The sequence below is a fragment of the Melozone crissalis genome, unplaced genomic scaffold (genome assembly GCF_028551555.1).
Source record: "Melozone crissalis strain CALT ecotype California unplaced genomic scaffold, PUWL_Pcris_2 ptg000027l_1, whole genome shotgun sequence".
In the NCBI taxonomy this organism is placed as follows: domain Eukaryota; kingdom Metazoa; phylum Chordata; class Aves; order Passeriformes; family Passerellidae; genus Melozone; species Melozone crissalis.
The window spans coordinates 71,337,993-71,353,487 of NW_026535805.1; the positions used below are offsets into that span (position 1 = coordinate 71,337,993).

Below are 15,495 nucleotides of genomic sequence, written 5' to 3' on the forward strand. Positions count from 1 at the left end.
TTTCAGGATTCAGGGGTCACTGAAAATGACGTATGAATGGACTTTGTGTTACCCCCACAATAAGATATACTCAAATACTTTCAGAAAGTGGTTTATTTCTTACAGAGATGTAAATTAGCTTTCAGAGTTTATTTAATTAAAATCCTATTGTTCCCCAACCTATTAAAACCAGACCTTTCAGTCCCATTCCTGATAAAACACTCATTGAAATCGGGGAAATTGGGCCTAATCTCTTTCCCAGAGAGAAAGAGATTTCCCTTGCTTTCTAAGCAAGTAATTGGTATGAGAAGAAACCTTATTAAACCTAATTCTAGCAGGAAATAAAAGGTGATCCAAAGCAGAAAAACAAGCTTTCTCAGTGCTTATTTAAAAAGTAAACAGCCTACTAGCTCCAAAATTTTGCACAAATCAGATCAGCTTCATATAAGGACTTATAGGACTTAAGAAAAATTAGAGAATGGAATAAAGACATGGTTTTGAAGATGATGGCAATCACCAAATGGTAATTATTTCTCAACCAAAATGCACTAATGCATTTGAGAACAGAAACGGTGCACATGCTCCATTGCTGCATTGACACAATGGGCAACAGACACAAAGGAGTCATTAGTCAATACTGCTAATGACACATGAAATTGCAAGTGACACCAGTATAAAGTACACACAGACCCAACAAGTTCTCATAGTCAAAATAACCATCTGTTGAGGGTTTATTATTCAAAATACTGCTACTAACAACACAAAATAAATAAAATCAATTATCAATATCTTCAAATCAAGCTGTCTTAAACTGTGCCACTCCCATTCCCATCAGTGGAAACCATTTAGCAAAAATCTTCAGGACTGATTGAAGAAATGCAGCTGAAAAACTTCAGATATGAAACATAACATCTTATTCCCTAACGTTACAAAAGGACTCAGCACTGCAAATGTCAGCATATGCTGTGACATGCTGGAAAAACTGTTTCGGGGATGAAGGTTCAGTGTGAACAGTTAACTCCATCCATTTCGCACTTGGATTAAAATCAGAGCTGTAACACTTTTGATAAGCTTCAGATTTAGTACCAGCAAATGTACTGAAAAACAGCAGTGAATCATCCAAACCATCCCTTCTATCCCGATACCCCTAAGAAATCAATGCAATTTACATTTCTAGCAGGATTAATTTAGCTGCATACATGTTCACCCTGATAAATGCCTTTTTCCTTATTTTTCTGTACTCGATAAAAAAAACTCAGGTGCTACACGAACTAAGCTAATTCCTTGCCCTGGCCCAAAAAAACCCAAATAAATAAACAAATAGGTAAAAATAAACCGAAGCTTTAAATATGAATGTACATCGAGACATAAATCCCTGTGTCCGTACCGCACTCAAAAAAGCGACTTTTAAACACGCGAGAGCGCCTGTCACACACTGGTGAGGTGACACGGTATTTATATCCATCGCACACGCCGCCCACGTCCCTTGTCCCCAGCCCGACCCTCGCAGGGACGCGGGGCCACCCATGTCCCCCAGCTGGCCCCAGCGCCTGCCGGCTCCGCAGTCGCCACACCCGGCGTGGCAGGAGAGCGGCCGGCCGGGGAGCGCTGCCCTACCTTTGTATCTCTCTAGGACATCTTCGTAGGCCTGCAGGTACTCCTGCTCCTCGGCGTAGAAATAGGCGCCGGGGGAGAGGTAGCCAGCCATGGCCAGCAGCTCGCCCAACCCAGCCCTGCCCGCCGGTGCGGCTCGGGGCGGCCGACAGCCTCGGGGATGGCACAAGAAAAGCCCCGGCAGCGGCGGGCGGGGGCGGGCGGGGGGCGGCGCTGCCAGCCCGGCCGAGGGAACGCCCCCGCGGGCGGCCGCTCGCTCGCTCGGGTTTCGGCAGCCGCCCCTCGGAGCGCGGAGGGGCGGCACCAGCCCGGCCTCCCGCCGCAGCCCCGGCTCCAGCCCCATGGCCGAGGCACCGCCCGCGGGGCCGGCGGCTCCACCGCCGCCTCCCCCGAGACGAGGAGGGTGGCGGCTGCCGGGGCGGGGACGCGACGCCCGCAGCGCTGACGGCGCCGGTGGGGACACTGCACTCTCGGGCAGGGACCGAGCGGGGAGGGACCCCAGGCCGGCAGCCGGCGGGGCCGGGAGCTCCCGCAGTCCCGGCGGGGCGGGCGCGGCCCTGCCGCAGGTGTCACCGCCGCGCCTGCGTCCCCCCGCTGTCCCCCGGCGCTGACCCCGCTCCGCTGCGCTCCCTGCTGCCCTGCGCTCCCTGCTGCCCTGCCCCGGCCCGCCGCTGCCCCGTCCTGCGCACCCTGCCCGCAGGGATCCGCGGGCGGTCGGGCCGGCTCCGCAACGCCCCAATCGCGGCTGCATCCTGCGGCTGGTGGGAGCCCGGCTCCGCAGCGCTGCCCCCGCTAATAGCGCAGCTAGGAATGGTTACCCTGGGAAATGGTGTCCCGGGAGGGACACATGGAGACGCGCATACAATCGGGGTGGTTGGGGAGAACAACAGCGGTGTCCCCGGGGAGCACTGGGGACCGACCGCCTCATCTTTCTGGGATTCATTTACAGGCGTTTTCCAGCTTTCGCCAGGGTGATGCGGACCTCCGCCCTATTTTCGACATCAATTGTCGCTGGGCCGCGGACCAGAGCCCTTTGGCGCCTCCGGCACACCGGGGCGGCTCCGCTCCGGTCCCCGTCCACCCCGAGCGGACAAAGCCCGGCGCTGCTCCCCCGCCCCTCACGGAGCATCATCGGCCGCCGCGGCTTCTCCCCGCGCTGCGGGCGGTCCCGCGGCGCTTCCAGCCAGGGCGGCCGGGGGCTGCCTCGGCCTTGTGGGCCGAAAAAAGCGCCGGCCCCGCTGAGCCGCCCCCGCCGCGGCTGCAGCCCCCGCCGCTGATGCTTTTTCGCATGAAAGTTTAATGGGCGCACCTGCGCGTGTTTCGGCTCGCCTTCCACACGCATCAGTTCACCCAGCCGGAAAAGGCGGCCAAAGAGCTTAGTCACCGCCCGGCGGGGCCGCGCTCGGAAAGAGAAGGGACGGGGGTCCCTCTGCCCCCGGCCGCCCCCTGCCCCGCCGCCCCCGGCCGCGCCTTACCGGCGATGCGCAGCACGGCCCGCTCGGCGGGGTCCAGCACCGAGCCGCCCTGGATCTTCCGCTTGGACCGCTCGTGTTTGGGCAGGTTCCAGGGCAGCGTGTCCCCCGGCGCCGGCGACACCGTCCCCGACCTCTGGCTGAAGTCCTCCTCGTCGGAGAAATCGGCGGAGGACGACATGGAGCATCGGTAGGACGCGTTGCCGGAGCTCTGCACGGGGAGACAGACAGACAGACAGGGTGCGTGGGGAGCAGCTCGGGACGAAGGGCCTCAGGTGGCGCCGGCGAATACCCGCCCCGCGTGGCGTGGAAAAGCATCTCACGGGAAAAGGAGGATAGGGGAGAGGGCCGCCGCTCACCATTGGTGTGAATGTAGAGGGGGGAAAGGGTGCGTGTGCGGCGTGCCGAGGGCGATCCCCCAAAAAATAGCCGGTCTTTAGCGAGAGTGCATTTGGAGGGATGTCGGGCTAGAGCCGTGGCCTGCGGCTGGGCAACCAGCTCGCAAATGAGCCTCCCACTTCCCCAACAATAAACCCAGCAGCAACAACAGCCGAAAAAAAAAAAAAAAAAAAAAAAAAAGCCACCAACCTTCCCGGCTACAGATCGAAGGCTTTTGGCTCCCCCGCCAGGACAAGGGGAAGATTTGCCATCACCGAGCTACTGGTAAATCCGCCCCCGGGACAGACCCCGGCCCGCCGGGAGCCGAGGCGGGCTCTCCATTCATCACCGCCCCGGGCTCCCCCTGCCCCGCGCTGCCCAACGCGGGGCGAGGCCGGTAACGGGACGGAGCCGGGGAGGGAAGGAAGGAAGGAAGGAAGGAACACGATGCCTCAGAGCAGCCCCTCCGGGCAGCAGGGCACGATGCGCAGCCTTAAGTCACACTTTGCCAGGCGACTTCGGCAAACAAACTACTCATCTCGGTGTATAAACTGTATCCACTTTTAGGCTTCCGAGCTACTCAAAAAAGAGCTCTTCCGGAAACGTAAATAAATACTGATGCAGGGAGAGGACTGCTGCCATGTCTGACTTCCCTGTTTATGTAAAGTGGGAAACGGAGATGTGTGAACAGTTTGGCACCGTGTTGAAATTTAAGGTACATCATTAAACACGTTATCAGGACACAACGGACAGCAAGGTCCTATTACTTTTACTCTGTATTTTCTCATTGAAGGGACATGTGGTTTCTCCAAGGCATGACACAAGAAAATGATGGGTGTGATTTGTCATTTCATACTGTTACAGCCCCTTTCAAAAGTGCAACCTGATGCTCATCCAATTATTTTAAGTTTTAGGTGTGTGCTGTTGTCAACTTTTGCAGGTGCAGTAGAATCATAGGCTCACAGAATTGCTTGAATTGGAAGGGACCTTTAAAGAGCATCTAGTTCCAACCCCCTTGCTGGGGGCAGAGACACCTTCCACTAGACCAGGTTGCACAAAGCCACATCCAGCCTGGCCTTGAGCACTTCCACAGCTTCTCTGGGCAACCTGTTCCAGTGCCTCACTGGAACTTCATAGTGAAGGATTGCTTCCTTATATCTAATCTAAACCTGCCCTCTTTCACTTTAAAACCAGCATATTTTGTTACACAGCAACAGCCCCATTCAGCCATTCTAGAGTCCAGATTTGATATTAAGCCAGATAGTATTTTAGGCTTGTATTGCAGCCCTTTTCTCAATTTTATTTTTTTCTATAAAGGAGCCTAATGGGTACCTTTTCTTAAAGAAAAAATTTGTACAGTGATTGAGATATGATGAAATGTATTATTGTTGTCTCATTTATTTTTTTTTACTGCCAGCTGTCATGGGGGGTATTTTACCCATTTAAAACTCAGAATCTGCATAATCCAGAGAAACAACATGATGCACTCTTGGCTCTGCATAAAATTAAAAAATAATATATAGTTAAATAATCTGTTCTAATAAGAGGAGATCACATATTGGTGGTTTTTCCATCTATTAGTGTTTTTCCTTCTATTAGTGTTTTTTCCTCTTCACTTCTATCCCAACTCTGTTTTCTCCTTGTAGAGTACTCCATGGTGAAGTTTGAAATGTGTGAGTTGTGAGGGAGGGAGTGAATACATTAAACCAATTAACTGAATTCTTGTTCACTGTGTTGTGATGCAGAGAGAGCAAAAGGTAAGTGCAGAAGAACAGAAACATGAGATGTCTGATACCAGCTCAGATTTCCTTCATAATTAGATTTAGTGCAGAGACTATTTGGCAGTCAGTTTGTATAATAAACTAAAACTGGATCTCATAAAGCAGGATGGTCACATATAGGTGTCTTCCTGATAAGAGCTGGAAGGGCTCAGCTTGCTGCAGGGCACTTTGCTGTTCCAGCTGGGGCTACCAGGGCCTCTCATGTGCTTAGTCAGGGATTAGGTTCCTTGAGCCTGTCCTTAGCCCCAGATTTTGCCACAGAAGAGAAAGTGTTGCCTTTAATCCCAGCTCTGAACATCCTGCTTCAGGCCTGTACCTTCTTTTGGCTGAGCAGCAGCCCTTTGGCTCACACAGACCCACAGAGACAGATTCTGACTTTCATCTTTTTCCCTTCTGCATTTCTAGCTTATAATATGAAAGTTTGAAAGACACCAAACACAGTGTTATGAGGTGCTATAGCAATAGTTTGTTAGTATTTATGTAGCAGCTTGAAATATGCAACAACAAAGTACAATAGCAATTGCTATTGAAGTTTTGGGGAAAGACCTCTCAGATTTATTTTTGAAAGTAAGCTATAAATTTTATCCATTAGGGTTCCCATTTTTCAAAAGAGCCCTTCACAGCCCATTATTATATTTCATAACTACTCCTACCTGTAGAAGCCAAAAGCACTGTAGAGTGGTCGTTCATTGTGCACCATCAGTCTACTGAGATGTCAGTTTTAGGGAAAAGGAGGCTGCCTTTTAGTCTGCTCTGCTACAATACTGGAAGATAAGCTGTGTGAGAAGACTCCACTCATATTTTATGAGAATCAAAATGAACAGGCACTGATAGAGCAGTCTTTGGCATCTGTAAGTATTACAATTAGCTATGTGCTTTTAGGTTATCCTACCTTAATTGATACATGCAGTAACCAAATGAATAATCAAAACCCACTTTAGCTTTTTAACTCTTCAATTACCATGTTGTTTCATTTTCAGAGCAATGTAGGAAGTTTAGAAAGGAATTTTTCATAACAACAAAATCTGGAAAACAATAAGAAATGTCAAATTCTGACTTAATGACAGTCTACTTTCTTATTCAGCATGGAGATGCTTCTGAGTAATGTGTCCACAGAGATATTGAACACCTAGGTGTATTTACTTTGATACTCCAAAGGTATTTATAACAAACTGAAGAGCTTTGCTTGAGTAAATTAAGAGCTTTGATATGAATTCTGTAACTGTTCCTCTTTTGCACACAGGCACTGTTTGTGTACCACTCATACCACTCATCCCACTGGACTCTATGTTTCTAGCATACTCATTTTCCATGATAGAATTGTAAGTCTCAGATAAGCATTCCATTATCAGAGCAATATATTAAGCAGTTTAAAAAATAGGAAATAACACAGAACATCTGTAGTATTCTGAAAAAAGTTCCTGGCCCATTAGGACAACATGGGGGGGGGGGGGGGGGGGGGGGGGGGGAGGTTGTTATATTCTGTTAAAATCAAAATATGTAAGGCACTTCTGTTACTTCTGTATAAATTATGTGGCTGTGTGCAAGTGAAAAACATCAGTTAATAACACACAATGCTTTTTGGGGGCGACAGGAGTGAAGTGTCTTTTACATCCCCTAAAATATTGATCATCCTTCCTTAGCCTACTCTTGGGGACTTAGCAAGGGTCAGGACTTGACTGCCCTTATCTTGAAGGCCTGTAAGGTCACAGCGCAGTTATTCTCTGCCTGCCGTAGCGCCCTGCAGCCGGAGGCCTCTCTGCATGCCCGTGGCGGCTCCGGCGGAGCGGGCGGCACCCAGCGGCGGGATCCCGGCGGGGATCCGGGCAGCGCCCAGCGGCGGGATCCCGGCGGGGATCCGGGCAGCACCCAGGGCCGGGATCCCGGCGGGCATCCGGGCAGCACCCAAAGGCGGGATCCAGGCGGGGATCCGGGCAGCATCCAGGGCCGGGATCCCGGCGGGGATCCGGGCAGCGCCCAGGGCCGGGATGCCGGCGGGGATCCGGGCAGCACCCAGGGCCGGGATCCCGGCGGGCATCCGGGCAGCACCCAAAGGCGGGATCCAGGCGGGGATCCGGGCAGCATCCAGGGCCGGGATCCCGGCGGGGATCCGGGCAGCGCCCAGGGCCGGGATGCCGGCGGGGATCCGGGCAGCACCCAGGGGCGGGATGCCGGCGGGGATCCGGGCAGCACCCAGGGGCGGGATGCCGGCGGGGATCCCTGCACGGCCCGCTGCCGCTGCCGGTGCCGCACGGGGGTGCACAGCGCTCACCAGTCCCGGCGCAGAGCAGAGCAGAGCCGAGCTCCCTCTGCCGCTGCCGGCGGGCTCCCACACATCGGGCATTCGCAGGAGCCGCCTGAGTCAGGCTGGCAACCGCGCTGAAAAAGCGAGCTGGTTTCCAGTAACGGGGATGATTTCAAAGAAGCATTTCGTATACTTCTTGTTAGAGGGATTCGGCCAAGTTCCAAGGCATGATTTCCCCTGAGGAGAGAAAGGATTGCTGTTTGTCATGGGTGAGGCGCTGCAGAAGATCAGATAGAGACTGAGTGGAAGATGGTGTAGCTGGCAAATGGTGTAGAGCATTGCACACTGCCAGAGAACAGGAAAGCACCTGGAAACAGGAGCTGAAAGGATCGAGAACAGCAGGACTGCACGCTGTCATTCCTGGGGGAGGGAAGCATTAGCCCAGGTCAGGTTTCAAACTCGGTCAGGCAAACCAGCTGGGAAAAGCTACTGCAAGGCTGATACCAAATTATCTTCATATTACAAAAATTTCCCAACCCTATGATACATCAGAGATTGTGCTGGCCAGCTGAATTCTAATCAAATAATTTGTACTTTCACATTTTATCTTTAAGAAGATTGTCTGCTGCAGTGAGTCCTTTCATGCCGTTTTTTGGAAACTGTGGGAAGTACAGGTCAACACTGACTGACATTTAATTTTCAGTTTCATTATGAGTTATTTCACTTACACTAAACTATCTCAGAATTCCTGGAATGTATTTTTTCTTTTATTATACTTATTGCAGGAAATGGATAAATATCAACAGAAATGAAGCACTAAAATAATGATTTTACTCAGTGTCTTTCAGCAAAATTCCTTTTAATTTAAAATAATTTAGAATATCAATTGAAAGCGAATTACTATTTTTGCCCTTTAACATCCCAGACTGAATAATATTAAAGTGGATCAACTTATAAAGTAAAATAACTTAAGAAATTTAAGACAAAATCTAGGGCAGCTGAATGTTCCCATTAGTAAATCTTTAGCACTTTAACCTGGGTAGATGATAATGAAACACAGAACACAAAACATCCAATGTATGTAATCAGGCTATGTGAGTCCTTGGGACTGCATGTTGTCAGGAAAGATCAAAATTCAAAACACACACAAATTAAAGTACCAACAAGAGCGATGTAAAGCCAGTGATTATGAACTTTAAAAAAACAATCACTAGTGGAGATGTAGATATAGGAAATTAATAGTTTTCTTTGGTTCTGTGCCACTCACTTAAGAGGACATCCATACGTCCAAGTACCTATGTTATCAGGAAATATGGAAATTACTGCAGAGTTTCTAGGTTTGTATTTAATGTCATAAAGCAATAAGCAGAAAGCTGGAAGGCAAATACACTAAATCTGAAACTCCTGATCATCCAGGGTCTGGCTCTATGTTAAACTGTCTTTGCAAACAGGTAGGCTTTACAAACATCAATACAACACCCACCTGCTCTGTAGAGAGAACTTACATTCTTTCTTTCTAAAGGTAGGAGAAGATGGAAATAAGCATTCAGGGTTTATTCTATCATCCATGTTTTAGAACTAAACTTGAAGAGTCGATCCAGCAATCAATCAACATTAAACTATTTGAAAATACATATTCTTATAATTACACACATAGGTTTTAATGATTAAATTATAAGATTTTCTCTTATAAAATCCATTTTGAGTTTCTTTAAGTTTGCTTGAAAATATTTCCTTCTCAAGGTTTAATTTTCTTGAAAATTTTTATTCAAAGCTGACTGAGAAGCCTGAGAGCAAGATTATGAAAACATCCAGTAGTTATTTGTAAAGACTAAAAAAATCCCATTCTTTTTTGAGAAGACTGTAAGCTTTGGGATGGATGCTTCAAATATGAATATGCTTTAAGCTAGACATAAGTCTTTTGCCATCTTTGTTAAAAATCTGTCTACATTTGTCAGAGTGATAAGTCTTTGAGGTATAAATATCATCTGCTATCCCTGGCATCACGGAGTATAAAGTAAAGCTTTTAAAGTTTGTGTTTGATCTCACTACTCTGACAGGAAAACTGCTGCAGAACTTCCTGCTGTCTTGATTACAAGTGATCTTCTAGTTGCCACCTCAACCTTATTCCTGGTCTTTTAGGGGTTTTTTGCAACAACAATGTTCATTTCCTTAAATAACCTTTTTGCTTCCCCAATGTATTCATAGCCTGCATCCCATCTCCTCTCACCTTTTTGGTTTTGCTGAGCAAGTGAACTTTTAGTCTCTTCTCACCTACTAGTAGTTCTTTGCAAAGGTAGATAGTTTGATTTAACTATTCCTAGTGTTCAGGTAACTACCAATATTATTTTGCCAGACTTTTTTAAACAGGGCTCAAATTTCTCAACTAAAATGTCTTCAATGTATCATCTCTGAAAAATCCCTTCAGACTGGCACCCCCTAAACAGAGTCTCTCAGGGGTTTCAGATCTGGCACACCAATACGCCACCATCACAGAATGACCAAGCAAATTTCACTCTCTTACCTCCACGCTTGGGACACCTACCATCCCCACCAAGGAGCTGACCAGGATCCTTCCAGCTTGGAGATCCACAGGAAAAACTAATCTTTGCATTTAATCATTGCTGGCCATGATTTCAGGTTGATGGCAGCGTGGACAAGAGGCATGGAGAGCAGGGCAAGGCAGGCCCAGGCCTGAGGCAGGAGACTCCTGGTTTGTGCTCTCTGTCACTCGCTCGGCTGCACACAGGCAGCGGGAGGGAGGAAGAAGCTGTGATGTGAATGTGGAGAGCACAAACACCGGAACCGGCGTGCTGCAGGAAAGGGCTGCAGAACACACAGAGACTGAGAGCCTGAGGGACAGACTGGCAGTCTGGGAGCTGCAGCTGGAAAGCATTCAAGGGAGCAGCAGGCTCTGTGCATAAGGACTACAGGAGAAATGGACCTGCAAGGTAACTGTGGGGATCAGTGCCCATCAGGGCTGGAGGCAGCGGACTGGGGAGAGCTCAGGGTCTGACATGCTGGCATGAAACTGGAGCTGCCTCTGCAAGAGGCTTTGGACAAGGCAGCTTAATGAACAAGGAGGGTATGAACTTGTGTGTGAAGGTTTCAGAGAAGACAGACTAGAGCCAAGGAATGGAGTATGCAACCAGGGGCCACAGGGAGGCAGAGAAATCAAAGAGACAGCTGGAACAAATGCCTCAGAGCAATGAGAGCACTGACCAGGAGAACCTGGGAAGGGCTGTGACATGAAGGACTGAAACAAGAACTGGCAGAGCAAGAGCAGAAGAGCCAAGGTCAGCAGAGGAGTGAGGACTGGACAGCAAGGAAGGAGCAGAGGCAGGTCAGGAGCAGGCTGGAGGACACATGGCAGAAACAGCCACGCTTGGGAAGAATGAGCACCGACAAGCTCATTGCCCTAAGAAGCCTGGAAGGAAAGGGAAATTTCACACCAACTCCAGCCATTAGCAAATAGCTGGGAGTTCCTCTAGAAGAAACATACCTCCTCCCCTGCATTACTGATTCATATGAGGAATACAAATGCCATCAGTCTCTCCCTGAAATCCAACAGAATTTTCCATATTGAAGTCAAAGTGTCAAAACCTGCCAATGTGCTACACAGCTGAGCTTTTCCACTTTGTTTTTAACAGCAGTGGGAAATTAAAGCCAACATTCCTGTTAAAGTACTTTTCTTAGGGCTGCAAAGTTAAGTACTAAAATGTTACCAAATCGCAGACTTCAGGTTCACCATGCAGCCTTGCTTCAGCCTGTTTATTTGTATATTACAATGCAGTCATAATGATGTGATCATATACTACTACATCCTCAGTAACTTTCTTAATAAAAGTCTTGCTCTTATCTAGTGCAAATGATGGGTGATATTCGCTCCACAGTTATTCAGTACTTTGTTTGTTATCCTCAGTTCAATGGGCAGCCCTAGAACTTGACTTACTTCATGCTATTCAAATACCAGTGTGAAGAAGGAACTATTATTTAATAGGCTGGGTTTTTGTTCTCATCACTACTCCCATGCAAAGTCAACCAGGAGGTCAATTTTTTTTTTTGCCTAGGTCAAATTGAGATGCCAGGGATCTGACTTTTAAGAGCCATTAATATTACATATCAATAATTCTCAGACTACAGGACTGAATACAGAGTTCAGTGGTGAATGGCAGTTTAAGAACTTCTATAAACCCAGCTACATGCTTTGATTTAGGCACTTAGAAAATGGAAGATAAAAAAATGTTTTAAACCAGCTGTTCATCTTATTTACAGTGTCCCTGTGCCCACCCTTCAATCTCCAAAGCAGCACTCTCTCTTTTTTAAAGAAATAAGAGATCCTCTGTCTTCCTGCAATCTCCTGTTTTATTCATTTATACACTTTACAACTTCTGCAGTAGAACTCCTACACATAAGAGTCATCCTAAGAGCACTTCCACCCTGTGGTGAATGCAGAGTACATCCTGTGAAGAACCAGCACACCACCATACCATTAAAGCCTGTATGACAACGCAGATGCATAATCCACTGAATTACAGCTGCACGTGTAACCTTAATTCCAGTGCTTGATAATATCTGAACACTTGCCTCTGCCAAACTATTCTTTCAACATCATACCCATGTGTAGTGTTATATATATATACAAATGGATAAGGGAGTCCCTTGCTATATAAAGATGTACTTTTATGTGCCACAGTAGGATGTTACACAATACAACTCTGAAGAGTGACTCTGGTGGCAGTAAAGGAAAAGGAAACATCTGCATTTAGACTATAATTACTATGCATCTGTGAGACAATTACTGGTCATTTTAAGTTGTGCAAACAACACTATCAACAAGATCAGAGCTGATTAATTTTTTAACCAGCTTTCAGCTACTGTACAGAATTTACCATTTATAATCACATACATAAAACATTTTTTCTTACAGTTAAGACTGCTAGCACATTTTAGCAGCTTAGGTTTCTATTACTAGCTCTCCCAGAAGGACACTGATTTATAAAAGAAAAATTCTGAACAGCTAAAAATTCAATTTCTCACTGAGGCTATGCTGCATGCATGTAGTAAAATTTTATCAATGAACACAGAATCCCAGTTAATACAAATCATGGCAAAATGGTGGTGGCAAAAAAAAAAAAAATACATTTTTCAAGCCAGAGTTTCACAACTCTGTTTCTTAGATACAACATTTGAATAATATTTTCTCTCATTCAGTTCTAAATTAGTAGCAAGTGAGCTTCAGCTCCAAGGATGAAGGGTGCACTTTGACCCTCTTTGAACACTTTAGATGGAAGAAAGTTAGACTGGTTTAAGCTCTCATCCCATTTTCACTAAATAAGCATTTGTCCTGGGAATGAAAGTTGGCTCAGACAAAATAAAAATGGTATGAAATCAGCTCACCTAGCAAGAAAAATCCTGCTATATTAGAGGGCTTTGCCTACAGTTACAGAATAACTTGCAATGGTGTACAGAAAAATAACAGATTTTATGTTATTTTCAACTATGTAACTTTAAATCTAAGTAAATATATTCAAAATAAGCATGACCTGTCACCACAGGGTCTATTCAAATGACCTTAACCCTCCAAGTAAGAGCTAGCAGTGAAATCAGTTAAGGTGTTCTAAATACAGATTTGTACTGTTATTGCTATGCTTATTTCTTGGGTAACACATTTTTCCATTAATGCATTATGAATTATTAGCCCTATTGCAATTAACTTGTTTCTTTTGTACTATGTTTAATAGCTCTAGTACCTCAGTATAGGAAAAAAAGCACTGGAAAGACAACAATAATTTTAAATCCCAGATCTAATTCTCAACATATCACTGTTGTGTTTTAGGAAAAAGTAGTTCTGAAATAGTAATGCAATCACCTCCAGGGCCTAGTTAAACTCATGGCAATACACCTTGAAGAAATCCCTTCAAAAACCTAAACTGCCCAGGAGCTGGGCAGAAGGAGTGGAAGAAATGGGCAACTGCTCTAACGCAATGGATGAGCTGCAGGGTGGAGAGGGAAAAGCAGCCAAGAGGAAATGGGGAGCAGGCAGCAAGGGAGGAGGCCACAGAAACTGGAAGAGCAGCGGGAAAATGAACTCCCTGGGCAAAACTGTTTATGAAGTATTTATCAGTGAGGAGTTATTTGCTATAAGAAAAGCCATAAAGCACAGCAGTTCAAAAAAGAGATGTAAACAGTCTCTTGGAAAAAGAACTTACTTCAAAGTCAACCTAATGGCCACTGAAAGCTTTCTCTTCATTTCAAACATGACTGGATTTAGCATTAATAGTCATATTTGCAAAGATCCTGTGCACCTAAAATAGGTTCCTTGAGATATTTTTAAAAATGTTTAAGATGGCCAGATGCTTAAATCTTGTTAAAAACTTTATGAAACCATTGCCTAATAAACTGTCAGGACCTTCTCAAAATCCCCATCAATATCTTTTAAGTCTTTGTCCTGGTTTCAGCTGTGGTAGAGTTATTTTGATTCCTAGTAGCTGGTACAGTGCCGTGTTTTGGGTTTAAGGCAAGAGTAATGTTGCTAACACACTGATGATTTAGTCATTGCTGAGCGTGGCTGACACTACATCAATGACTCTTCACCTTCTCATGTTGCCCTGCCAGCACAAGCAGCTGGGAGGGGACACAGCTGGGACAGCTGACCCCAGCTGACCAAGGGGATGTTCCATACCATGTGGCATCATGCTGGGCAACAAAACTGGGGAGCTGGCTGAGGGTGGCAGCCTCCTGTTCAGGGACTGCCTGGGCATTGGTCACTGGGTGCCGAGCAGCTGCACTGGGTTTGAGCATCACTTGGTTTGTACATTGTTTCATAATTCTCATTATTTTCCCTTCCTATTCAGTCTGATTAAACTTTCTCTCTACCCACAAGTTTTACCTTTTTCTTATTCTCTTCCCCATCCTGCTGGGGGCAGTGAGCAAACAGCTCTGTGGTGCTGTTCGTGTTTAGCTGCATGCCAGCCTAAACCATAGCTGTCTTTAAAATGAAAAAAATGCAGTTCTTATTTCCCTTTTTGTATGGATTCACATGTTCCCTGTGTTTGCTCCTTATGGCTGTGCTCAGACTGTCCTGAGAGAGGACCCGGGTGTGTGTGTGTGTGCACACGTGCGTGCAGAATCTGACAGCTCACAGCCCCGCCATACGTTTGAGAACATTGATATGATGTTAATAAAAATGCTGAAAGTGAAAGATGGCATGGTAGTGTTTTGCCAAGTTTGCTTCTAAATGCAATTCACAAGAGACACAATCCAGCATGAGCAGATGTCTCCAAAAGAAAGAAGATATGAATGCAATCTACAGATTAAATAGCTAATAGTTGGAAATAACCAAGTCTTGTGCAGAGTGATGGGCAATATTTGCATCTCATGTTTTAGGTCATTCAAATAGCATCTAAAGGACATAGTGGTACTGGAAAATTAGTACATAACATCAGAGTAAGAATAAATGGAAATTAATGAAATTAATATTATTTAATGAGACATATTAAAAACTCCTAAAGGGCCTTGTAGAACAACTTTATCCATATGAAAAAAATATTCTTAAGGTGTCAGAAATGTGAGACTTCTGGAACTTCTATAAGTTATTTGGTATCAGATATTTAAAAAAACTCCTAAGTATTTTTCAGACATAACTCTAATACTGATTTTCCCATAAGTTTTAAGGTTTGATTACAACATATAAGTAAACCAGGATAACTGGAAAGACCATGAATGAGACAGTTTATGGTTTTACATGCATTAAAAATTGATCAAACTGTGCTTTCATGGTTTCTTTATCAGGGTGTTCATAGTGCAAGTTTCACTTTGGCCATGGGATTAGTCTCAGTGGAGCCAAATGAAGCTGCCCACATCAGGGATTTTTCACATGTGACCCCCCAGATATCTGACCTCTCTCTGTTTTCCTTGTAGTGACTTATAGTGATGCTGCACCCACTCCTAAGGAGCTAAATTGCTTCAGCAAAGGCCAGTCCTTAAATAATTAGAAACAGGTAAATTAGGAGACCCTGAGGAA

At 46.1% G+C, this 15,495-nt stretch overlaps 1 protein-coding gene across 6 annotated transcripts in view; it reads right to left on the reverse strand.

The window, feature by feature from the left end:
* Positions 1 to 15,495, reverse strand: part of DST (dystonin) — a 290,047-nt gene that overhangs the window by 254,088 nt on the left and 20,464 nt on the right. For 3 of the 6 annotated variants that reach the window (XM_054279827.1, XM_054279824.1, XM_054279823.1), the window contains exon 4: positions 3,069 to 3,276. In XM_054279827.1, the coding sequence (XP_054135802.1) occupies positions 3,069 to 3,276 (208 nt within the window). Of the gene's footprint in view, positions 1 to 1,596; positions 1,722 to 3,068; positions 3,277 to 15,495 lie in introns of those variants that run through there. The other 3 variants (XM_054279829.1, XM_054279828.1, XM_054279825.1) reach the window with 2 other exon arrangements.